Here is a 26,732-nt window from a genome sequence, read left to right as displayed (position 1 = left end):
AGGGGAATGCCAGGGCCAAGAAGTTGGAGTGAGTGGGGGAGGGGAGTAGGGTGGGGGGAGGGTATGGGGGACTTTTGGGATAGCATTTGAAATGTAAATGAAGAAAATATCTAATAAAAAAATTAAAAAAAAGAAATTGCTTCTATTCTATACATTTCTCTTGTAATCTGTTGACCTTTGTAGAGGTGATCAAACTTTGAGAGAAATAATGTTTAAAAGTAGAGATTTAGGGGCTGGAGAGATGGCTCAGCTGTTAAGAGCACTGACTGCTCTTCCAGAGGTGCTGAGTTCAATTCCCAACAACCACATGGTAGCTCACAACCATCTATAATGGGATCTGATGCCCTCTTCTGGTGTGTCTGAAGAGAGCAATGGTATATTCATATACATAAAATAAATAAATAAATCTTAAAAAAAAACCAAAGAAACTAGAGATTTAGCTGCACAGGTGTAAGCCTGTCAGTAATCCCAGTGCAGATGTGGAGGGAGCCCATGAAGCTCTCCTGCTAACTGAGAGCTATTGAGAGCTGTTGGAAAGGGGTGTGCCTGTTGCGAGGGTTGCTCATGCTCAGACAGGTGGTACTAATTGAACTCAATAGATTATTAAAAAAATAAAGAAGAGGGTGTGAATGAGGGTGGGTTACATGCTCAGGAGAGTGTGAAAGGAAAGTTGGGTTGATATGATCAAGATGCATTGTATATATATATGTGAAGTTATAAAATAATAAAATACTTTGAACAGAGAGGTTTGGGGTCAGACCTAGGATTGATGCTAACCCTCTGTGTGACTGTATCTGAGTTTTTTTAATCTCTTTTAAGCCTCTATATTCTCATTACTAAAATAAGGATACTGATATTACTAACTTCTTGAGTTGTTTTGGGTTGAGTTTTATTACGTATTTCTCTTCTGGACATAGACTCTTAAGTATACAGGTTAAAAATACTTTACAATAACTGATCTTTTGCAATACTTTATGTATGTATGTATGTATGTATGTATGTAGGTTTTTCAAGACAGGGTTTCTTTGTGTAGCCTTGGCTGTTCTGGAACTGGCTAGCTTCAAACTTGTAGAGACCTGTCTGCCTCTGTCTGAGTGCTGGAATCCAAGGCATGTATCATTACCACCTACTTTTTATTTTATTAGCTAAAGTTGATGTTTTAGTATGTATTTTCCTTCTGAACATGCAAGAGTCCTTAAATTTTTAGGTTAAAATACTTTACAAGCCTAGTCTTTTATAACACTTATTTTATTTTATTTTATTTTATTTTGAGTCAGAGTCTTTCTATGTAGCCCCTAGTTATTCCATACCTCTCTGTGTAGACCAGGCTAGCCTTGAACAGAGATCCATCTGTGTCTCCCTCCTGAGTGCAGAAATTAATGGTGTGTGCCCCTCTATCGGGCTTATAACATTTTCATTCGCTTTCACTTGTTTTATTTGCTCCTACATTAGTTGCTTTAGTTTCTCTGTGGCCCTAGCACCTAACAGAAAGAACATTAATAGACAGATTTATTTGGGCTCATGGGTTTCAAGAGTTTTAGTTCATTCTGTTGGAGAAAGCACAGTGGGGCAGTTGAGTTCATGGTGGTTTGAGCATGTGTTAGACAAGGATCTGGAGAGTGCAATGAAATATAGGCTCCTTATGTTCATAGCACCCTACTTCTACTAGCTAGGTCTCACCTCTTAAAGGTCCTAAAGCCTCCCAAAATTCTTCTCCTAGCTTGGGATGTGGGTTAGCTCTTTCAGACTTAAACCATAACCTTCTACTCCTACCCCTTATGCCCCCAGCCCCACCCGCAGAGCTTTTGGCCATCTCATAATACAGAATACATTTAGTTTAATCTCGAGTCTCTCATAGTCTTAACAGTTCCAGGATTGTCCAAAAGTCTTTACTGAGACTCAAAGCATTCTCTTAGTTGTTATATCAGCCAAGAGCCCTTGAAATATCAAAAGGAGAGGTTTATAAACCATGTGTGGTGGTTGTACCACTAGTCCTAGTTCTTGACTGAATGGGCATTAGGACTGACAGAAGTTCAAGGTCAGTTTAGGTTACATGGTGAGACTCAGAAAAACAAATAAAGAAAAGCCATGGACATCTGGGGACACCAGAATTCTAAGATGGAGTGAGCCATTCATACCATTGATGTAAAAGAAATTGAAGGATGATGGATGTTGAGCTGGGAAAGCTGCCAATCTTGATATTTATGTGGGATTTTACTTGGAAAGGTTTAGAGTATGTCATAGAGAGTACAACTGGCATCACACCATGAACGTTAATGTGAGGAAATTGAGCATCATTGGGGCCAGTGTGGTGCTGGCAGCCCAGGTACTTGCATTTTTTACGAGGTATTCAAACATGAATGAGAAGACAAATACCACTGAAGAGGAGCCAGTATTGGGGGGAGGTGAGTACTCTCTATTCCCCAACTTGACTGCCTGACCAACTCCCATCTGAAGAATTCAATTAAGACTAAATTTTTTCATATCTGGACTGGGAACTCCAATAAATATCCAATAAATGGAGACAGGTTCATGTAAAACAAAAATCCAAACAAATGAAGTTATATACTTCTGCCATAAGGTGGCCCATAGTAAGCATTCCCATTTCAAAATGGAGAAATGGGGACATAAGAAATAGGGATATGACCAAAAACAAGACCAAAACCCAGGGAGGCAAATATTAAGTCTTATAGCTCCACAGCCAACATTTGGAGCAACATTTGGTGATAGGTTCTGAGCCCAGGTTGGCCTGGAGATAATACCTTGCATGCCCGTACATAGCCTCTTTCTAGGTCTGGCTCTAGTTTGCGCATAGATCTTACTCAACAAATGTCTTACATCTCCATCGTCTTGATTTTTCCATTGTAACTCAGTTTACTTTCAGAGTTTCTTCATTATTCTGTCATAGCTCCCCGAAGAGACTCATACCCTGCTATACATTATCATAGCAGGATATTGGTGGGAGCCTCCATGACTCTTGTATACTGCAAAACAAGTACCATGTGGTTAATACCAGATTCTGCTGTTACCTGAGCAGTAGTCACATCCCACTGGATTATAACTTCAGTGGTTTTTGAGGGTCTGGGTAGCTAGGATACTTCTTAGGTAGCTCAGTGCAAATGAAGTACCCCAGCTACACAAAGTTTTAAAAGAAGATGTTCAAATACGTTTTTATTTCTGTTCTGAAGCCTTTGATGGGTGTGGTCTTGACAGTCGTGAAGTGCCTTTAAGGGAGCCTGACTGTCCTGCCACATCACTTGGCTTTTCTTTAACACCTAACTCCTGGTCTTTTCTGATCAGACTGCACATTTTTCACAGTTTCTGTTCTGCTTTTTGGACCAGATTCTCACTGTAAACCTGACTTAAAAACAGCCAACCAATTTCCCAGAGATAAATTAGCTTTTTGGTTTTGAATTTGGACTCCATCAAAATTACAGCACCCTGGCAAAGTGTAGACAAAGCCTTTGCTGGAACATAGCACAAATATTCTTTAGTCCATTCTGTAGTATGGTGATTTGAATGAACTGTGTCCCCTGTAAGTTCATGTGTTTGAACCCTTGGTCTACATTATGTGATGCTGCTTAGAAAGTTATGGAACCTTGTGGGGACGAAGTATGCCACTGAGGACAGTCTTTGTGGCTTCATAGCTTGGCCCACTTCATGTTTTCTCTGTTTCTTGAGTATGGATAACATGAGGCTTGTTTGTTGATTCCCAGAATGGCTTGTACCCCTGCTACCATACCTTCTCTGTCATGATGGACTGACTGTATCCACTCTAGAATTGCAAACTAAAATAAACACTCTTCTCCTCTAAGTTGCTTCTGGTCAGGATAGTTTATAGAAGCAACAGCAAAGTAGCTAATACATGTACAATCTGTGTTCTCATTTGAAGCCTTCTGTGTGCAGTCTTTAACTGACCACATTCTGGTTTCCCAGACTCCTACTAGAATATCCCATTATGTTCTGCTTGTAGTGTTCTAGGGCTTCTCCTGATTTGCATCTCTAGACTTTTCTAACTCTCCCCTCCAGTTCAAAAGATTCCTGAACCACATGGTTAGCCCTAATTCTCAGAGCCAGTTTTCTGTATCTGTAGCTGTTGTGTCACTGTCATAGGAATGGATAGAAACAGCTACAGAGGAGGGAGGAATCCATGATGGCAGGGGGGCTGGGCACAGCAGAACAGCTCGATTTGGTTCTAGCTTGAGGACTCTCGTGGAGGCTGTTCACATGGTGGCAGGCTGTGAAACTGAACATGACAGCAACCAGTGGCCATTATAGCTTCAGATGTTTGCCCCTACAGATCTGCTTCTCTTCTTTTTAACCTACCTCTTAAAGGGTCCACAGACTTGTACCATCAGCTGGGGGATCAGCATTCAAAACTTGTGCCGGTGGGAGACCTTCAGATTCAAACTGTAAATGTTCAAATACATGCACCTGTGGGGGATATTTCTCACTGAAACCGCCACACTGTGAAACTCGACCAAAGGGCATTTATTTATGTTCATCCTAGCACAGAATTTGTCTACCCTTTGCCAGGGTCCTGAAAATTTGATTGAGGCTATAGCATATATAGCATATATAGCATGAGCTAGGTAAGATACACATTTTGTCACTTTTATAGAGGAGGCTTAGATGAATTATTAATATACTATGTTTGCTTGACACATGTTCTCACTCTCACTGATACCCTGTATTATCAGTAAATTTTCCATTTTATTTCTGCTTGTTCCTGAATCATGGCACTATGCCTATCACTGGATTTATTTTTTGGATGATACCTCAGTGTATGGAACAGAGTAGATTTTATTGATAGATTGAAATAATGCAGATCTTAACTGCTTCAGATAAGTAGTTTCCCCCCTTTGAGGAAAATGTATTTAGATTTTTATTTCTGGTGTTATTTTCATCTGCACTCACGGGCAGTTGGAGAAGGTTGCTCTTTTTTCATGGGTAGGCCACAGATTTAGCATTCAGTCCAAGTAAAGAACTCTTTCTGTGTTAGAGTTGAGATACATGCTTTGTTTGACAACCCACCTTTGGCTAACCAGCAATGCTTCTTTAAAAATACTTTGTGTTTGTGTGTGTGCCAGGCTCACATGTACAGCAGAGGGCAACATTGGGTGCCTTTCTCAATTGCTTTCCACTTCGTTTTTGAGACATGGTCTGTGGTGGTTTGACTGAAAATGGTCCCTGTAACCTCATGTTGAGTGTTTGGGCTGAGGATGTACGTCTGGGAAACTCCTTTCTAGCACACCACACCCACCTAGAGAATCAAAATGCAGTTTATAAGTTTGGAACTCAGTACAGTACTCACTTTATCTGGTTGAGAGCAGGAAAAAAATAAGGAGCCACCAAGAAATACGAGAGTATGGAGACCTAAAAGCAGAAGACTAAAGTTCAGTACAAAGAATGAGAGAGGAGATATGTTAGTTACGTTTCATGTAGCTGAGGCCAACTATTTAACAAAAACATTTAAGGAAGAAAGGATTTCTTTTGGTTCCTGGTTCAAAGGTGTGCATGGTGATTGAAGCTTCAAGGTCCATGGCGGCAGATAGTAATGGTGGTTGGTTGCATTGTAGTAGTGACAAGCAGAAAGCTCAGGTTCAAGGAGTCTCTGTGTCCCACAGTTTTTGTAGCCTTCCCAAAACAGCCACCATGTAGGGACCAAGTATCCAAGCAAATGAGACAGGTGTTGGGGTGTGAGGTGTGTAAGGACTTTGACAGTGAGCTGAAGTTAGAATACACTGTCAAACTCAGTTGCACAAAAACAGGGTTCTGTGCTTTTGCCTATTAGGTCAGTACAACAACAGAGTTAAGAAGTATAGTACTGACTTTGACAGCACACACAGTAAGACTGAAACGGTAGTAAGACAAATTAGTATGGCCTTTGAGCAGCTATGACCCATACAGTAATGAAGTAGTTTACATGTTTGATGCTAATATAACCAATAAAATAATAAGGCAATACAAACTTTTTTTTTAAAGATTTATTTATTTATTATATGTAAGTACACTGTAGCTGACTTCAGACACTCCAGAAGAGGGCATCAGATCTTGTTACAGATGGTTTTGAGCCAACATATGGTTGCTGGGATTTGAACTCGGGACCTTTGGAAGAGCAATCAGTGCTCTTATCCACTGAGCCATCTCACCAGCCCACAAACTTTTTTTTAAACACACTGTATTTGAGCACATGGATGTTAAGGTTGATCAGCTTCATGTCCTTTGTCATTATTTGCTTACTCTGTTCCTTGCAGATTTCTTTGAGCTATTCCTGCAAACACAGTAGATAGATACTTTTCTGTCTGCATGAGTAGAGGAAAACCCTGTGTTGTTATTAAGGTGGCCTACCAGATTTAACACATACTTTGATGCTTGGCAAACAAGGTAGCCCTGTGCTCAATTGACGTGGACAAACATGGCCTTATCCTCCTGCTGGGAGTGTGCTAGGGTGGTGCCAGTGTGCCCTTTGAGGGCTTTTCACTCAGGGATTTTTTCCTGTGGTTTGCCCTCTCTGTTGTCTGCTTTTCTGATGCAACACAGTGTATACAGCAGATACAGTGTAACCAGAAGCCACTTATTCCTGCTACCCTAATGAACTGTATCCATTTTCAAACTTCAGACAAAAGAAACCTCTTCTCCCTTGTTTTGTTATTCTGTTACAGCAAGTAGAAAAGTATCTAATGCCATCAGGGAGATTCCTGATGATCTTTTCACATAACAAATTGCTTTCTTGAGTTTTTGACAGCTGTTTGTATCTTGTAGACAGAAGTATTTGAAATAAAATAGATAATTTCTAATATTTTTCCTCATCTATGGCTTGTCCTTTCATTGACGGTTATATGTTAGGAAGTCTTAATAACCATAGTAGGTGTTAACACTTTCCTATTGAACTTTTTAGTTTGTGATGTGAGTAATTGGAAAATAGTCCTTTTTTAAGATTTTATTTTATATGTATGAGTGTTTGACCTGCATGTGTGTCTGTGCATTGCACGTGTGAAGTGCTCATTGAGGCCAGAAGAGTGCTAGATCCTCTGGAACTGGAGTCACAGATGACTGTAAACTGTCATGTGGGCCTTCTGGAATAATGAGCCACTGCTCTTAACTGCTGAGCCATCTCTTCAGCCCCAAGATTCAGTTCTTTTTGTCCGTTTTTTAAAACTGGTTCTCAACCTGTGGGTCACGACTCCTTTGGAGTCGAATAACCCTTTCACAGAGTCACCTAAGACCATCAGAAAACACAGACATTTACACTATGATTCTTAACAGTAGCAAAGTTACTGTTACAAAGTAGCAGTAAAAATAATTTTATGGTTGGGTGTCACCACAATATGAGGAACTGTATAATAGGGCAGAAGCATGGGAAGACTGAGAAGAACTACAGGTATAGAAAGTGCATTTAGTCTTGACTTAATCCCCTCACTCCAACATAAACATAGTCATTAAAGGATTTGAAATACTTTAAACAATTATGCTATTCGTATATTTTAAGAAGATACATGTTTTACATAAAAAGTTTAAATTTTTTTTTATTTTATGAGCATGGGTAATCTATATGTATGCCTAAGTGTGACTTTCATGCCATGTGCCCACAGAGACCAGAAGATGGCTTTGGATCCCCTAAAACTGGAGTTACAACAGACAATTGTGAGCTGCCACATGGTATTGGGAATCAAATCTGAGACTTGTAGAAAAGCAGCAAGTGTTCTTCACTGTTGTGCTGTCTCTCCAGCCTCATGCAAACATGGAGTTACTACCTTAAATCAACAAGCATCTTCCTGCCTTTGTCTGTGGAGAGGCCTAGGGTTGCTACTGGGGCCTTAGGGGAAGGGCAGTTATCTAGGGGTACTGCTGAGTTTGTCATAGAAAGAAGTTCATGCAGATACAGTAAGGAGGGCCACTGGCGCAGGGGATGGCGAGTTGTTTTTACCAGGAAGTGAAGATGGCAGTTGAGGATCATGTGAACATGACTGTGGCCGCAGCCTGAAATAGGAATGACAGACACAGAACCTCAGAAGAGTGAAAGTGACAGAGATTGAGAAGGCTGCAGGGGAAAAAGAAACTCTCAAATGGAAAAGCACCGCCATCAGAGAGGGATCAAAAAGAGAAAAAAAAGATAGACTTTTTTTTTTTTTTTAAAGCTTCCATCAAGGGAATGGGGGAGGTGAGAGTCTGCCCAGGGAGGAACCTGGAGGAAACTGCTATAGATAATGTGAGGCTGGGGACTGAACTCCCTGTGCTCCCTGAGGGCTAGGGGAGCACGCATAGCGCAAGTGAGCTATACCTCAGCCCTGAAGCTAGTCTAAGTTTCAATTTAGCGTTTGATAAATATTGACAGGTCCAGCTTCTAAATGCACCATAGAGCCTTTTGTAACGTGGAAGAATATTGAGAAGCTGCAGGATCAGAGTTCTGAGCATGAACTGTGTAGCTCTATTCCTAGCACCAATATGCTTCAGGGTCTTCCAGAGGAAGAGCTGCACAGTGGGGCTTGTATCTGTCCCAGCCTCAGGTTGTTTTGCCCTGAGATCTTACTTTTTGTCTCCCAAGACAACCAGGGAGATGGCATACCTCTTACTATATACCATTTTAGACTCATGGGTCTCTTCATTTTCAGTCATTAGTGAATTTGTGTCTCTTTATGTGCACACTTGTGGATGTTCATGTGAGTACTCATCTGTTAATTTTAAGAAGTTTGTTAAAGGTTAGCATTTTGGAGTGTTTTATAACAGTTTGTGTTTTAAATTTAATAGAGTCCTCCACAAATCCCTTTCTACCCAAACTGCAGATTGTGACATATTTAAATAGACTCTCACTTAGTTACTTTTCTATTGCTGGGAACAAAACACTATGGTCAAGGCAACATAAGAAAGAAAGCATTTGAATGACTCAATTTTAGAAGGTTAGAGTCCATGATGATGGTGCAAAGACACAGTGGTAAGAACAGCTGAGCGCTCACATCTAGAGAGAGGGGGGGTGGGGGAGAGAGGGGGAAAGAGAGAGAGTGAGGGAGGGGGAGAGAGAGACAGAGAGACAGGGAGAGAGAGAGAGAGAGAGAGAGAGAGAGAGAGGTGAGTCTCCAGTGATATATCACCTCCAAGAAGCCCTTGACCCTTCCTCAATAGTTCTACCAACTGGGGCCCAAGTATTTTAAACAAATGAGCCCATAGAGGCCATTTTCATTAGAAGGCCCACAGGCATTTTGCAGATGTGTTCAAGGCCAAGATTTTCCAGGAATGTAGGACAGGCAAAGAGTGGGTCCCATCCTCAGAGGGAGCTTAGCCCTATAGACATCTTTACTCTTTAGACCATACTTAGCCTCCAGATTTGTGTGGGAAATGGTTTCTGTTTAAGGCAGCCCAGTTTTTGGTACTTCATTTAACTTTGTTTATTTGTTTCTTTGTCAAGAGTGAGTTTCTCTATATAGGCTTGGCCATCCTAGAACCCACTCAGTAGACCAGGCTGGCCTCGAACTCACAAAGGTCCACCTGCCTCTGCCTCTTGACTGCTGTGATCAAAGGGGCGCACCACCACTGCCATCACCCCCATGGTACTTTCTTTCTTTCTTTCTTTTTTTTTTTTTTTCTCAGTTATAAGAAGTTAAAGAGCAAGATGTTTGGGATTTCTAGCTTGTTGGGTGGTATTTTTTATCATGTATGTCAGTTATTGTGAGGCAGATTGTTAGGAAATAAGGGTCTTGCTTCCTTCCATAGGTGAAGCTCACTAGTCTTCATCAGAAAGGTAGAGGCTTATCTTTGGCTCTTCTCTCCCATGTGTCCTTTTTATAGGCAATAAAATTCAGACTTCGAGACCTGACCCTGGTGCCCTTAGCCTCCTTTTCCGTGGCTTCTTACCTGCTACTAGCCTTAAGCATTCTGTGTGTAGCTTAGTGAGAAGTTACCATCTGTTCTGTCTGTCGTTATTTATGGCACCTCCATTCTGTAGTTTCTCCCATTATCTTCCTCACTGTTGCTCTTCCTTCATAATGGTCCAAGCTTCACCAGCACCTAGTCACAGATCCTTAAACTTACACTTGGTGCGTGCGTGTGTGCATGCGTGTGTGGGTATAAAAGGACAGCTTGTGAGAGTCAGTCCTCCTGTTGTGTGTTCTGGGGATTGAGCGCAGGTTGTCATTCTTGGTCATTCATTATGCCCTGGAGCATCTCTCCAGTCCCTATTCTGTACTCTTAGAAAACACTGTACTCTAGTTTCTGTGATCCCTGTAAAGTACTTAAGTTCCCCATGCTGCTGTCTTCTCCGTTAGGTTCTGAATTCTTTACAAGGGCGAAACTCAAATGTCTTTGTGTTCCAGGGACCAGAGTAGTATGATTTTTCTAGAATATAAATATCGACTATCATTTTTTCCTTACAAGTCTTTTATTGACTTTCATTTGTAAACAGGATAAAATTAAGTACCTTATTTGGCAGCTGGTTTAATATGTTGTTTCGTTTATCTCATGTCCTTCTTTTGCTTTATGCTCAGCCATCTTAACTGAGTTAACTAAAACATGCTGTGTTGGGTATTTAAGTTTCAAAAACATTCTCTTTCTTTTCCTAAAATGTGTATGCCACTTTCTGTTTCATATCTAGTGAGGGCTACTTGTCACTTGTAACCCGGTTCAAATGCTGGCTCTTTCAACAGTCTTCTTGGCTGATAATCCCTTTAGAGGAAGGCTACTGACTCCTGTGCACTGCTACCTATGTGCTTCTTAGTTAGTATCCTTTGAATATGGTAAATTTGGAATGCTTAAGTTCTATCATTTCACTGCTTATTGTAATTTTTAAAATAATTTAATTCTCCACAATCCCAGTTTTATTATTTTTAAAATATGGCAACTCTATTCCAAGGAATTCTATTCCTCTCCTTTCTGTTCCATTCATCGTTAGTAATCTTCTGTTCTCAGGTGGATGCTCTTCGATTGCGTTTGGAAGAAAAGGAGACTATGCTCAATAAAAAAACCAAGCAAATCCAAGATATGGCTGAGGAGAAGGGCACACAAGCTGGAGAGATACATGACCTCAAGGACATGCTGGACGTGAAGGAACGGAAGGTCAATGTTCTCCAGAAGAAGGTAAGGCACAGGTGTTGTGAGCACAGTGGCCCACTTGTGACAGAACCTTATTCCGAGCATACTGCCATTCTCCTTCTGCCTTCTGTTTGGATTATACAGAGTACTTGGAACTGTTGGTGCAGGAGATAGATTGCTACAACTGCTCTTCGTGTTCAGTCTTTAATGAACTCAGTAGTATCCCTGTCTTTCAGTAGGATTTCTCATCCTGTTTCTCAAATGTCTTAGAAATTGACTGACTATTTGGCCACCTGACCTACCTCTACTATCTTTAATTGGAATAGAAATGCATTAATATTGCACCTTTATCATCCATTTCATTACTTAGATGACAGTTTTGAAGAGTAAAGCCTGTTGCTGTAATACACATACACTGTGCAGGTGCTTTCCTCTATCAGCCGCAGTGCTCCTTCCTGTGAGGGAGTGATGGCAGCAGTGGGAGACTGACTCACCTTAGACCATAACAGTTATTGGAAATAGGTTTCTTTTGGAATAAAAATAAACTACTGATACTTTTCCAGTTTTTAACTTACACATATATCCAAATATATATGCTTTTGCTGTATAAAGGCTATACAGATGTCAGGAAGATACCAAAATAATGTAAACAGAATGAGAATATGTATGTGCTTCTCCATGTGCAGGTTGTCTCCAAAGTACAGAGAATCAAGCAGTGTGAACACAAAGATAGAAAATTCACTAAATTTTTAAAACAATTAGATTAGCATATACTAACAAAATAATAAACCAATATTTATAATGTTTCAAGTTTTACAGTTATAAGAAGTAAATGAGAACAAATGAATGTAAAGTGAAAACATCAGACACAATTCTCTGCAAATAAAAAGGCTGAATCATCTTCTAGTTCAGCAAGAAAGTTCTTTGTACTGTACGTATTATAGACAAGGTAACATGCCCATAGCTGTTACCTCAAGGTTCATTTCAACTTAAAGTTTATTTCTGTTGAAATGATAGATTTGCAATGTTTGACATTTTCTTAGTTTATTGTTAACTAGCTAACAGTAGCCAAGAAAGAAGTAGCCATGAGCAGGGATGGTAGTCATCTGAGTTCTCTGGGAAGGTCAACTGGGACTCTGTGGTTGACAGAGTGAACAACTGTGGTAATTGACAGATTGTTTGTCCCTGGACTGAGCTGTCCTGGTTCTCCTGGGCTGGATTGCTCACTCTGAGTCTTCGAGTTTTTGTGTAATAGTCACGTCTGTATATACTGTGATCAGAGAAGACAGTCGGCAATAACAGATGGCCAGAGTTCACAGTTGATTGGTACTGGGCTCCTACTTTCTAGAATTTCCGTTAAAGGAGTTTTATGATAGAGTATCTTTACAACAAACCGGTGAGCTTGGAAAAAGGTAAATATTCAGATCTTAGCTACCTTGTCAAATTTGTATGACTTGCTGGATGCATGCTATTGTCTTTTGTATTTTGTTTGCACAAATGTACCAGGAATCCCTTCTGCTTAACTTTCATTGCTTGCTTATTTTGCCTTGGTGAGATGAACTGAAATTTTTATTTTAAGCAAATAAAGTACCTTATTACTATTTCCTACACTTTCTAATCAAGTCTCAAAATCTGTGATTCTTTGAATTCATTTGCTGTCTCTCATCTTTTCTTTGGTGTTACAGAAAACTCCTCTATTAACATATAACTGTATTAATGTCTCAAGAATAAGCCCGTGACAGGAATAGGTTAATAAAGGGCTCTTGGCTGCCTTGTAGAAATCTTTTGTGGTTTCTTTGAAAGTAATAATTTGTGTGCATGAATGTTGAGCCATGGCACTGCTATGGAGGTTGGAGGACAGTTCCAGGGGCTTAGTTCATTCTTGCCACCTTGGGGCACTTGTAGGTCAAGTTTAGGTTGCCAGTCAGGCCTTTGCACAAGCACCTCCCTTGGTGAACATCTCTCTCCTCCCATTCTATGTTATTGAGTGTGTATGATGACAGACTCTTACCTGAGATATCCTGGATAACATAGATAGCACTTCTTTTTCTTTTATTATTATAAATAAAACTATGACTATCTATCCTGGGCATTTGAAAATGTGACAAAGGAAAAGAAAAAAGGTATAAAAATAAGCTTTTGTTTTAAGATTTCCTTTTAAGATTTGATTTTCTTTTTAATTGTGTGTATTGTCTGTGTATTGAAATCTGAATGTGTGAATGCAGGTGCAAATGGAGTCTAGAAGACAGTGTAGGGTCCCCTGGAGCTCCAGTGTTGTGGTTGTGAGTTGCCCGACAAGGGTGTTGGTAGCTGATCTCAGGCCCTCTGCAAGGGCAGAAAGGGCTCTCAGCCTCAAAGCCACTTCCAGCTCCTAAGCTTTGCTCTTAAGTTGAGAAAATATTGGTCGTATCTTTAGTAAATGTTCTTTTTAAATACAGCAGTAAGTAACAAACACATTTCTGCATCTTAGCTTTGAGAATGTTAGCTGTAACGGTTGCCTGTCCCCCGCCTGGTGTACTGTTTGCTTTAGCCAATCTCCTTTGGCTTTGTCTTTTCTAACACTTTGTTAGTGTTATAAATAATAAAATGAAGTTTTCCTTTTGGAGTTTAAGCCTAGGTTATTGATTTAATTATTTTAAAAACCATCTGGGTTTTTATTAGATCTCAGGTATTTTTTCTGTGTAGCCATTAAGAAAACCCGAAAGCATTGGTTCACACATATGATAGGCACTGAGCAATCTCACTGTTGCTGGTGCCTTAAAGGCCTCATCTTTTAGCAATTCTAGTATGATAAGCTGTTTAAAGTTTTAAAAAGATATTTCTATTATTTTGTATGTATAGATGTTTTGACTGCCTCTATGTCTGTGTACCATATGCATACATGGTAAGTATGGAGGCCAGAAGAGGACATTGGATTTCCTGGAACTTGAGTTATAGACAGCTCTGAGTTGCCATGTGGGTGTTGGGAATTGAACCTGGAAAGTATTTGTAAAAAAAGAAGGTCAAGGCCTTTCTGATTGATGGGCTTCATTTTAATAAATTTAATTCTGCTTAAAATAGCTTGTGGAGGTATTGTCAAAGCAGTTCTCAAGTGGTCCCGGTGATTGAGGGAAGTGCTTTGGGATTTGTTTGGTAGAGGAAGTCACTCCTTGGTAGGGATTAGGGCTTCCAAGGCAGAGTCCTTAGTTCCACTTGACTAGACTTACGTGGATTTATATCCACTCACAAGTCACTCAGTGAAACGTGATAGCTTCTGACAACTGTGCAATGCTGATAAAAACCAAAAGAAAGGATGGAAGTAAATCTGCGGCAGTGTATAATTGGTATGTAGATTCAGTGAATTCCTCATAGAGCATTGCATTTAGTTTTGGTTTTTCTCTGGTATCAGTTTTTTTCTTATAAAAATCAGGTAGAGAGAAGACATCCTTGCATGATGTAATATTTTATTTCTAACTCAATAAATGTGATGGTTAGAAAGGTTGTTTTAAGGAATAGAATTTTTTGAGAATAACTAATTTAAAAATATTTGTATTTTAATTCACCTGTGTTAGACTTTATCTTTAGAATAAGTGCTTGTTTAATAGATAATCACAAATTTTTTCTCAAGCCAAAATTGGATGCATGCTTAAATAGGTACTTACTGAATTTTGTCTGTATTAGGTAGAGTATCCATAAAAAGACCGTGGGGGACCAGGGAGGCTTGACACTGAACCTAGCAACCTGAGTTGGATCTCTGGAACCCGTATGGTAGAAGGAAAGAACTCAGTCTAGCAAGCTGTCCTCTGTTCTCCATATTTACACCATGGCATGAGTGTATCCAGACAGCCACGTAATAAATAAACTAATGTAAAAAATAAATCAACACAGGATTATAAAGTAGTCCACTTCTACAGCAGTTTGTCTGGATACTGTCTATAGTGTGGCTATATTTGACAGATAGATGGTTCATGTTCCAGACAGGGCTGCATGAGAGTTACCCATACTACTTGGAGCAGTCTGCAACTGAAAATTTCTAACCACTCCTTCCTAGAGTGGGTATTTGGAGACAGTTTCTTCAATATAACACAGACTGGATTTGAATTCATGATCCTCCTGACTCAGTTCCCTGAAATCCCAACTATAGTGCTACCATACCTGGCTGAATAATTGCTTTTTCCCTAGAACATTTTATCTAATATTTCCCCTAATATTTCATTTAACCCCAGGTAACTAGAAATACAGAGTAGAAATCAAAACCATGTAAAAGCGGAAGGCTATCATCTTTGTCAGTTCTTTAGTCTGCATGTCTATCAATAAAAGTACCATCTTTATATCTCCCTAAAGCCACAGAAGGGGTTATTGTAATGACACCACACTACAAAAACACCCAGTGTACTGATAATGTCTGCCCACTTTTATACCTGCTCCCTAGTTTCCCCTTGACTCCTTCTTGGTCTATAATAGCACATTTTCTGGCTTCAGGTCCTTAGCACACACACAGAACTTGAGGTTATTTCACTTGAGTTCCATGCCCTTCCATTTTCCTGGAAGTCACAGAATCTTGTTCTTCATGGCTGAGTAATATGTTGTTTACATACCGCATTCTTTCGCCTGTTGTCTGGCACTTTGGTTGATTCCACATTGGGCAATTGTGAATTTTACATTAAGCTTATATGTATCTTTTATGTGCTGATTTCATTTTTCTGTTTAAAAACTCAGAGATGGGAAAATGATATGGTAGTTCTATCTTTAATGTTTGGAAGAGCTTCCATATTGTATTGCACACTGGGATTATCAACTTATGCTCCTAACAATGCATAAGGGCTTCCTTTCCCTCAAATTCTACTAATTTTTGAAAAAAATAAGATCCATTTTAACTCTAGTAAGTCTTTATTTGCCTGATAACTAAATGAATTTTTTTTAACGGTATTGACTATTTACGTTTCTTTTGTGTCTCTTCAGATTTTCTCATCCTTCAGCTGTTTAACTCTAAGTTTTCTTTTAAAGTCTTATCTAGGAAATCTGCCCATGTCAGTATTCTGAAGTGTTCCCCCAGGGTTTCCTGAAGTTCCAGATTAAATTTTAGATCTTACTGTATCTTGTCCTTGTAGCTGGTGTTTGTCTACTCTGTGAGTTCTTTTTCTTTCCACTCTTCTCCACCTTTTTCCCACCATTATAACCCCAACACGAGATAGGATTGAAAAAGGAAAGAAAGGAAACGGATGCCTTCGTCACTAGACTACTTCCTGCTGATGAGGGATCTTGAGTTCCTTGGGGCAAGTTTGATCTTTGCTGTCAGGATATCTAATGTACTCTTGTTTCTTCTTTGTGCATGCCTATTTAACAAACAGTGACCAACAATAACAAACCTACAACCCAACAACTGACCTCTCGGGACGCTAGCATTATATACCCTCTGAAAAATCCTGAGATTTTCACACATAACACAGTCGCAGAAATTATCTGAATTATCTGCAGCTGGCAAAATAATGCCCCTGATAGAGTACAAGACGATAATCATGATTAGCTGCTGTGGAAAATCTGAGGCAGCCCCATATCCCACACCTGGGATTAAAAATGAAAACATATTATTACACTTCTGTGTTTTCTTTTAAAGAAAACCAGCACTCTCAACATGCCTTTTTTTTTTCTTTTTCTTTTTGGTAGACTAAGATAAGGGTCTAGTGTTGATATCCTATATATATGGATATCTAGTTTTTTTAACACCTTTGATTGGGATTGAGACTCAGTTAGAAAAAATACCTTTATGAGTCTACTTGTGTTTATCTAGTTCATGCTCCCCCTTCTCCCCTTTTTAAATGCCAGCCCCATGTTCCTTTTGTTACAGTGTCCTCAATATTGCCTCCAGTATTGCTGTTTGCTTAGGTATTTTTGGCTACTTAAAGATTATTTATGTGCGCTCCTACATGAATTTTGGTACTTTTTTCTAGTTCTAAAAATTCTTGCTATGCCACTCACTGTTATTATATTGGGCCTAATTTTTTTTTGTTTAGTAGCTTTTTTGTTTGTTTGTTTTAAATAAAATTTGATGCTCTTTCAATACTTGGTGTATATAAAATTATTATATCTCATTCCAGTTTTCTTCTTATAGATTTGAATATCTTTTTCTATATCTTATAAATTTGATGATCTACTGTGTTGATACTATTCTTTATTACTTCTTATTGACATATTTCTAGTAGGAGTTATTCATGCTCAGTTTTGTTTTGTTTTGTTTTGCTTTGTTTTTGAGCTTTGGCTGTTCTGGAACTATCTCTGGAGACCAGGCTGACCTTGAACTCAGAGATCCATGCAATTACTGCCTGTGATCTTAATGGTGTTTACTAACTTCTCTGGTGCCTGTAGGATTCCCTTAACCCTCAACCAAGTGCAATAATCTTAGTAGTTATTTCCTTTGAGGGCTGAAATATATCATTCCATGTCGTCCGAGCATGTAGAGTACTTTCTATGAAGACTTCCATTGCTCTAATATATTTGCCTTTAATTTACTTGGTGTATTTCTCTTTTAGAGTGAAATATTCCTTCTTAGTCATGCTTTTAATAATTCAACTATAATAATTTATAGCTAATAATTTGTAATAATTTAACTATTAAAAGAGAAATAAATCATAAAGAGCAAATGTAAAGCCCAAATTTCTGGCTCATTTGTATACTTGAGGGACAAGAGCTGGAGGCATAGAAAGCTTCTTCAATAAGATAATGGCAAAATTCCCCAAAATCTTGGGGCAAATGGGACAAGTAAGTCCAGGCAGCATTTAGACCTCAAGCACACATGGCCATAAATATACTTCGCCATATTTTATAGTATCTCCTTTAATTTCCATCTGTCTTAGTTATCCATCCATTCATCATCCATACTCCCATCCATCCATCCATCTATCCATTCATCCAGCTTGACCAAGAACTCTTGATTCTTCTGCCTCTTTCTCCCAAAGTGCTGAGATTGTAGGCATGCACTAATATGCTTGGTTTGTCTTAATCTCTAGTTTATATAATCTCTGACCTAAGCAAATAGAATCCCAGAATTATTTACCAAGTCTGTGTGGAAGTTGGTTTAAATTTCATTTCCACAGCCATGAAAATTATGTAAAGTTGACAGCTCATTTCTAGCTTTGAAACCTCTATGTATTCCAATCTCTCTGAAATTCAAAGTCTGTCCCTCAGTAGGCCAGTAAGTCCGTCTTTTGCTCAGTTTCAGTTTCATAATGGGTCATTCTTTCTCTCTTCTCATGTCATACAGTAGAGGTGACCTCTTCATTTTTCTTAGTATTCTCAGTGCCTGGCATATTACAAGGAAATTAGTAATTGTCTACTGACATAGGACTCTGAATGTGTCTAGTCGTGTCTGATCTTGTAAGCCAAGGGTCAGGTCTGGTTAGTACTTGGGTAGGAGAAATAAATAATTCTTTTGAGAAAATGAATGCATTTAAGTGTGTGAGAAGAAATGAATGATCACAGCAAGAAGTTTCACCAAAAATACTTGTTGTATTAAGGGTGTTTCTAAACACTAACATACAAAGAGTTTTTTCTTTATAATTTGGTTTTCTGTGTGGTTCTTTGTCCTTCAGTTTGTTGTACACAGTGGCATCTTAGAAATGATTGTGTTTCTTATGGATCCATTGCAGTCCCTCTCAGCATTCTGACTTCACATTGAAACTTTGTGCCTCAAAACATACCTAGGGATTTACATATCTGTATATATGTTCATAGAATGTTTTCTCTGTGGTGGTACAAAATTCTGGCTGCAGTAGGGTTCAGCATATAATTTTGAAACAATTAAGTTTAAATTATTTCTACAGAGAACACATATACATACCCACATCATAATTTGTTTATGTCTTAAATAATTTTTATTATGCCTATTTGTACCCTTTTTAATTTTTTTCCTTAAATGTATATGTATATTTAGATAGAAAATCTTCAGGAACAACTAAGAGATAAAGAAAAGCAAATGAGCAGCTTGAAGGAGCGAGTCAAGTCTCTTCAGGCGGATACCACTAACACAGACACGGCTCTGACAACGCTGGAGGAGGCCCTTGCAGATAAAGTAAGCGACTGGCTTGACTCTTCCCAGACTTTGTTTTCTGCTTTCTCATTACCCTAGAATTGGCTATAAATACAGAGGAAATCCTTTCACAGGAGCTTCCATGCTGCGATGTGATAGTGTAAAGTGGAAACAGTCTAGTTACTCTTAGAGTTAGCACCAACTTCTGGGCAAGATTGGCTGTACACCAAAAGACCATAGCCACATTTCCTAAAGATTCAGCATGTGTTCCCTATTTTTCTGCTTTCTAAAGGAAACAAAAATTCGTTATTTGATTAGCTAGATGTGCAGGAGATTCGACATTGATCATCAGGGTGTTATCCCAGACTTACTCTGCTCTGTTTCCTTCCTACCACGGCATATTCATAAATATTATTCATGAATGTTACATTCTTACTAATTTTCTAACATTGGCTTACTTCTAAAATAATTTTTAAATTTTGCTTGTATCTGTGTCTGACCATCACATGTGTGCCTTGTGCCCCAAAGGCCAGAGAGGGCATTGGATCCCCTGGTACTGGAGTTAGAGACAGTTGTGAGCTGCCAGGTGGGTGCTGGGAATTGAACCTGAGTCCTCTGGATGAGTGGTCAGTGCTCTTAACCACTGACCCATCTCTCTAGGACCTTGGCTTATATTACTTTGTTTTATCTTTATGAGCATATGAAAAAGTGGTGAGAACGTATTTTAGAGAATCTCCTTATGGTGTTTTTGTTTGTTTCTTATTGTTCATTTTGGAGGGGGTATTGTTTTGTGATGAGGTCTCATGTGGCTTAGGCTAGCCTCAGGCTCGCTATGTAGCTCAGTGTCTTAGGTTCTGTAGAGGAACAAGTGATGAATAAATCTACCATCCATCTGTCTGTCTATATCTATATATCATCCATCTATATAATGAGGTTTTATTAGAATGACTTACAGGCTGTGGTCCAGCTAGTTCAACAATGAGGGTCTACCAGGGGAAGGTAGAATCCGGTGGTTTTCAGTCCACAATGCTGAATGTTTCAGGGGGTCTTCAGTATATGCCAGAACCCTGAGGAAGAAATGGACTTGCTAGTGAGAGTGAGAACAAGTAGGAGAAGAGAGCTAGATGTGCCCAGCCATTTGGGTTTTAGTTAATTCCAGATGTAGTCAAGTTGGCAGCCAACACTAGTCATTACACTCAGGGCTGTCTTTAACTCTTGATTCTCCTACCTCCAAGTCCCAAGTGTTGGCATTAAAAGGTTATCTTATACTAGTTCCAGGACAGCCAGAGCTATGCAGAAAAACCCTTTCTCATGTCCCCCCCCCCCAAAAAAAAGGCTATCTCATGATGCTGTACTTCTTTGAGATATTTAATTAGTTTTTGTTTTTCTTTTTTTAGAGGCATAAGGCAACATTTGTTAGGTTTTTTGGACTCAGAAAGATTTGATCTACTTGCCAGGATGAATGCATGTTCTCTGAGTGTGTTTAGAAACATTACCCAGAACTATACTTAAATTGCTTTAGCCTTCACGCTTCCTGAGCAGAAGTTTAAATTTTTCTATCACTTCTCTGTCCTCTTATCTAAGATCAGTTTATCATAGCTCCCCCTACTTTTGATATATGAGTTATGAGTAATTCCTATTGTTTTGTAGGTAGTCTGTGTCAGTATTATTATAGTGAAGAAATATGTGTTATTTTATAGTCCGAGGGACATACACGTAAGTTTCTAGTTATTTGGAAATTGAATTTTAATGGAAATGTTTCAAGAGAATGCGTTAGTGCTATCTAATGATATTTCAAATGATTGGAAACTGACTCTTGGTATTTAAAAATAAACAAGGGGGCTGGTGAGATGGCTCAGTGGGTAAGAGCACCTGATTGCTCTTCCAAAGGTCCGGAGTTCAAATCCCAGCAAACACATGGTGGCTCATAACCATCCATAACAAGATCCGACGCCCTCTTCTGGAGTGTCTGAAAACAGCAACAGTGTACTTACATATAATAAGTAAATAAATCTTTAAAAAAAAAAAAAAGAAAAAAGAAAAACCAAAAAAAAAAAAGTTTATATTTAAAAAAGAATAAAAATAAAAATAAACAAGGTTGGAAATTACTGGTTGCAATAAGAAAAATGAGTTCCTTGAAAACTGAATTCTTGAAGTGCTTACCATTGTCTTTTAATAGATGATGGTAGTGTTGAGTTTGTCAGAAGAAGCAGAGAATGTTACACGATGTAGGTACAAATGGGAGTATCCTCATGTCTTGGTGTGCTTTCTCCTTAGGAACGGACAATTGAACGCTTAAAGGAGCAACGGGACAGGGATGAGCGAGAGAAGCAAGAGGAGATTGATACCTACAAAAAAGATCTCAAAGACTTGAAAGAGAAAGTCAGCCTATTGCAAGGAGACCTCTCAGAAAAGGAGGTTAGGCTTACCAAATTATTCGTTGCATTGTGTACATCTGTTGCTGTCTGCACAGTGCAGACAAGGAAGAAAGATTTTCTTAGTGTCCTGTGGCAGGTGTTCCAGAGACTCAGGAAGCTGTGAGGGCTACAGAAGATTGGCTCGTTTATTTCCTACTCCTTTACTGCCTTGTTCTCTGTTCTAAGAGTTGGTTTCTTTCTTTTTCTTTCTTTTTTTTTTTTTTTTTTAATATTATTTATTTATTTTATGTATATGAGTACATTGTAGCTATCTTCAGACACACCAAAATAAGGCATCAGATCCCATTACAGAGGATTGTAAACCAGCATGTGGTTGCTGGGAATTCAACTCAGGACCTCTGGAAGAGTAGTCAGTGCTCTTAACCTCTGAGCCGTCTCTGCAGCCCAAGAGTTGGTTTCTTATGGGATCCCAATCTATATACAGATCCTAGAGTGGCTGAAGCCCAGTTACATTTGGAGAAACACTGCTAACAGTAAGGAAGGTGACAGAAAAGGAGGAAATCTAACCAGAACCACTATTAGAAACATCTTAGCCTATAACTTGGTTCACTTCATGTGTTTTGTTCTTATTTTTTAATAATAATGTCATTATTACTTAAGTAGCTACAAAGTTCAGTTTTGTGTAATGACAAATCTAGTAGGTCTGTCTAATAACTGTAGAAAGTTTGTAGAAGTAAGTTTCTACAAGAATTTCCTGCTAAGAGAGGGGACAAATGGATGCTCAAATCGGTGTAGTTACTGAGTTTGGCTACTTCTATTGGTAAAGCTCATTCTCCTTTTACCTTGTGAGAATGAGTGCAGTGGGTTAGAACCTTGTTCTGTTTCTGAGACAGGGCCTCCTGTAACTCAGCCTTCAACTTCTGATCCTCCTGCCTCTACCTCCTGAGTTCTGCAGCTACAGGTGTGTTCTGTGCCTGGTTTAAGTGTAGCTGGAGATTGAACCTAGGACGTAATGCCTCTAAGGCAAGCTCTTTACCTGAGTTTCATCCCCAGGCGATTTTAGGACCCTTTATTAGTACTGAGAATCAACCTGCTTTGAATTAATGTCTGAAAGCTAAACCAATGTCTGAAAGTTTTATAGTTCATAGATGTTCTTGAAATGGAAACTTCCAAATACTATGAATATAAGTTAAAAAAATTAAATCCACATTTTATTTCAGAGTATTTATTGTAACTATGTCTTCCTTCTTTTAGGCTTCTCTCTTGGATATCAAAGAGCATGCTTCTTCCCTGGCTTCCTCAGGACTAAAAAAGGACTCACGGCTCAAGACCCTAGAAATTGCTCTTGAGCAGAAGAAGGAAGAGTGCCTAAAAATGGAGTCACAGTTGAAAAAGGTTGAAGAAAAAGTTCCCATTATTTTTCTTTGCATAAGAACACTGTAGATAGCTCTGAGTGCCTTTTTTTCCTTTTACTTTTTTAAAGTTAAGGATTTACAGTGACAATAAAGAATTTACAGTTATTTTTATTTTTTATTGTTTTAAGTTTGGTTAGTTGTTGCGGTTATGACCAAATACCTAAGATAAGCAGTACTGAAGTAGGAAAAGATTTATTTAGATTCGTAGTTTGAGAAGTTACAGTCCAAGTTTAGATGATTCCAATGCTTTCAGTGTTTCGTGAGTCAGAGCATCCTGGCCGTCAGGAAAGCAGATAGGAGCGAGGACAAAGTGTTCATCTCAGATCGTGTCCTTAGTGATCCGCTTCCTCTGCTGAGATCCCACCTCTCAGTCTGACCCCTCAGCAGTGCCATCACTGTGTGGTTCGGGGATTAACCCACAGATTTGGTCAGATGTGCTGACTCGTTTCCAATCACCCCAGTAATGAACATTGCCAAATCAAGCTTCAGCACACGGAGGAGGAAGACTTTGATCTCGGGAGGTGGCTTCTAGAAGGTTCCTGCAGACTGCGCTTTGCTGTTTCTCTTTCCCTTTGCTCATACCATTCTGTAGCTTTCAGTCACTCCAATTGAGCCTAGAAATTTGATAGTGAATTAACATCCTGGCTTGTCACTAGAGTCATTTTTGAAGTCTGTGCTATTTTAACAGTTCCATAATACATATTGTACATTTTGATTATTGTCACCTTCTCTCCCATTTTCATTTTTTTTACATGCCCCAAGTCCCTTTCTCGAATTCAGCTTTGTTGTTGTAATTGTTGCTGTTGTTTGTTTCTTTTCTATTTATTTATTTATTTATTTATTTATTTATTATATGTAAGTACACTGTAGCTATCTTCAGACACTCCAGAAGAGGGCATCAGATTTCGTTATGGATGGTTGTGAGCCACCATGTGGTTGCTGGGATTTGAACTCAGGACCTGTGGAAGAGCAGTCGGTGCTCTTAACCACTGAGCCATCTCACCAGCCCCTGTTGTTTGATTCTTGTATTACACTGAGTTTAAAGCCAGGTGTTTTAGTTTACTTTCTGTTGCTGTGATAAACACCTTAACCACAAACAACATGAGGAGCAAACGGTTTATTTCGTACAGCTTACAGTCCACCATGATGAGCAGTGAGGGCAGGAACTGAGGCAGAGGCTATGGAAGGATGGTTGATCTCCATGGCTTACTATACAACCCAGGACCATCTGCCCAGGGTGACACTGCCCACATGGGGTGAGCCTCACCACATCAGAATTAGTTAATAAAGTACCCCATAGACTGTAGACAACCTGATGGAGGTAATCTCTCAATTGAGATTTCTTCTTCCTAGACGGTTTTAACTTGTGTCGAGTTAATAAAAACAAACCAACACACCAGGGCTGTGTGACCATGGTATGATGTTAATGAATGGAACATGTCGAGCTCATCAGCTGATCACTGTGTTTGCCACTCACCTGCAGTCTATTCAGTAGATCATAGTATAGCAGGCTGGGGTAGGACCACATAGGACCCTCCACAATTCCCGGTTGACTGTTGACAGTAGGTCCATCTCCTGGAAGCCTACTGCTAGCAGCCACTTCTTCATGAGATCGTGACTGCATTAACTATATATCATGCCCACGAGGTAGCATTTTCTAGTTTTCCTGCATATGTCTCACCCTTACATTCTTCATACCTTCTCTTCAGTAATGCTCCCTCAGCCCGAGAGGGAGTGGTATATGTTGTTGAGGGCTGAGCACTAAACCATCACCTTTTCTTAGTATCTTGAGCAACCATGAGTCTTTTGTGTTTTGCCATCTCTCATTCCAAAGACAAGATTATCTGATTAAGACAGAGAGTAATATACATGGGTATAATTATAAGTATTTAGAAAGCAGCTTGGCACTATTCCAACTTAGCTAAAGACCAGCACTAAGTTACCCCTTAAATAGTACTAAGACCTTCCTACCCCTAGGTGCTTTAATTGTGTTTATAGCATTAGAAATGTTAATACTTATTGTATAGTGGGCCCCCAAACTAATGATAGAGTTCTCTGTTGTCCCCATAACAATAGTGTCACTATTGCACTGGGGGTGGGGGGTATATCTTGCCTGGCAAGTGGAGTTACAGTTCATCGGGTTCTTAGCTAGAGGAGACCATTGCTTTTTCTCCCTTAGTAGCGTGCAGCGCACCATCCGTGCTATGAGAGCTGGCTAGCCGAGAGGACACTTCCAGCTCAGTTCTGGTTTGTTTGTATCCCTTTTAGTTCTTTTTTTTCCCTTATTGCTGTGTCTAGGACTTCAAGTACTATATTGAATTGTAATGTAGAGTGGACACTTTTGTCCTATTCCTGATTGTATTGAGAATCCTTTGAGTTTTTCCCCACATGGGATCATATTGTTTATGTTTCTCATATATAGTTCTTACTAGGTTGAGACAAGTACTTCCTATACCTAGTGTATTAAGAATTTTTATCAGGAGGGGATGTTGGAGCTTGTTGAACACTGTTTTGAATCTTTTGAGATGATTTCTCCTCTGTTCACAGTATTTTTATGTTTGTTTGCATTTATTGTTTTATTTACTGAAACAGGGAGGGTCTCTATAGACTTTGTTGTCCAGTAAGTTGTTTTTGTGTGCTTTCTGAGTGTTAGAATTACAAGTGTGTGCTTCGTGTCTTAGGTTTACATCTTGAATTAAATATGCTACTTTATTTGCAAAGTTGACTAATTCACTTATTAAGTATATTCTCATTATAGAACACTAGCTGTCCTGCAGCTTGCTGTGTAGACCAGGCTGGATTGGAACTCATGAAATTCCAACTACCTCCACCTGTCAAGTGCTTACTGGGATGTATGCTATCATGGTTAGCTTTAAAATTGCTTTAAATAAGTGTTTCTACCATTGACATGGTAAATCTCTTTTTTTTGAGTTTGTGTATGTATATAGATATTAAAGTTGTAAAGGTCTTTAATGTGATTTAATATTCTTGGAATCCCATTTTAAAGTATAAATGAACTCAGCAGAGTTTAGATATAAAAGTCTGATACAGAATTTGCTATGATATTAAGTGAAGGTTCATGCTTGCTCCTTATAGCAACTTTCTTCTCTTTTTCCTTCTCCTCTTCATCATCTTCCTCTTCCTCCTTTTTTCTCTTCCTCCTCCTCTTCCTTCTCTTCATCTTCTTCCTCATTCTCCTCCTCTTCACTTTCTTGTCTTCTTCCTCTTCTTCCTTCTCCTCCTCCTTCTCTCCCTCTTTCTTCTCTCCCTCCCCTGCTCCTCCTCTTTTTTCCTTCTATCTTCTTCTTGGGGGGTTTTCTATACAGATTTCTCTGTGAAGCCTTAGCTGTCTTAGAACTCACTCTGTAGACCAGGCTGGCCTTAAACTCACAGAGATCCATCTGCTTCGGTTTCTTGAGTGTTAGGATTAAAGGTGTGTGTGTCCATTTCCCGGAAGATTGATTTTCTTAATGTTTATTTCTTGTGGATCATTGGCTCCTGAGTTATATTTAACTTTGCACTTCTGTTTAGTTACTGGTCATTCCTCTCCTCTTCCCCAGTTATTCTTCTTTTCCTACTATTCCTATGGACTGTATTATTTTTATTTGACTTTAAAGGTATATTTTAAAGATTTATTATTAGGGCTGGAGGAATGGCTCAGCAGCATGTATTGCTCTTCCAAAGGACTGAGGTTTGATTTCCAACACCCACATCAAGCAGCTTCCAGCTATTTGTAATTCCAGTTCCAGAGATCCAGTGCCTCTGGCCTCTGTGGGTACCTACATTCATATGCACAAACTGACACACACACACACACACACACACACACGTGCACACACACATATGATTAAAATTTTTTAACAAGTTTTATTATTTTTAATGTATATGTTTGTGTATTAGAGCTTCCTG

The 26,732-nt window shown here is 39.1% G+C and overlaps 1 protein-coding gene across 12 annotated transcripts in view; it reads left to right on the top strand.

The window, feature by feature from the left end:
• Positions 1-26,732, top strand: part of Erc1 (ELKS/RAB6-interacting/CAST family member 1) — a 295,346-nt gene that overhangs the window by 83,272 nt on the left and 185,342 nt on the right. For all 12 annotated transcript variants that reach the window (XR_003843179.1, XR_003843178.1, XM_029534691.1 and 9 more), the window contains 4 exons: positions 10,903-11,070; positions 18,935-19,072; positions 21,308-21,448; positions 22,663-22,803. Coding sequence is in view for 10 of the 12 variants with exons in the window: in XM_029534691.1 (XP_029390551.1) it covers positions 10,903-11,070; positions 18,935-19,072; positions 21,308-21,448; positions 22,663-22,803 (588 nt within the window). In the remaining 2 variants the exon portion in view is untranslated. The remainder of the gene's footprint in view (positions 1-10,902; positions 11,071-18,934; positions 19,073-21,307; positions 21,449-22,662; positions 22,804-26,732) is intronic.

Source organism: Mus pahari, chromosome 2 (assembly GCF_900095145.1).
Source record: "Mus pahari chromosome 2, PAHARI_EIJ_v1.1, whole genome shotgun sequence".
NCBI classification, from domain to species: Eukaryota; Metazoa; Chordata; class Mammalia; order Rodentia; family Muridae; genus Mus; species Mus pahari.
Note: the sequence above shows the minus strand (reverse complement) of the source record. Positions and strands in the feature narration are given on the sequence as shown.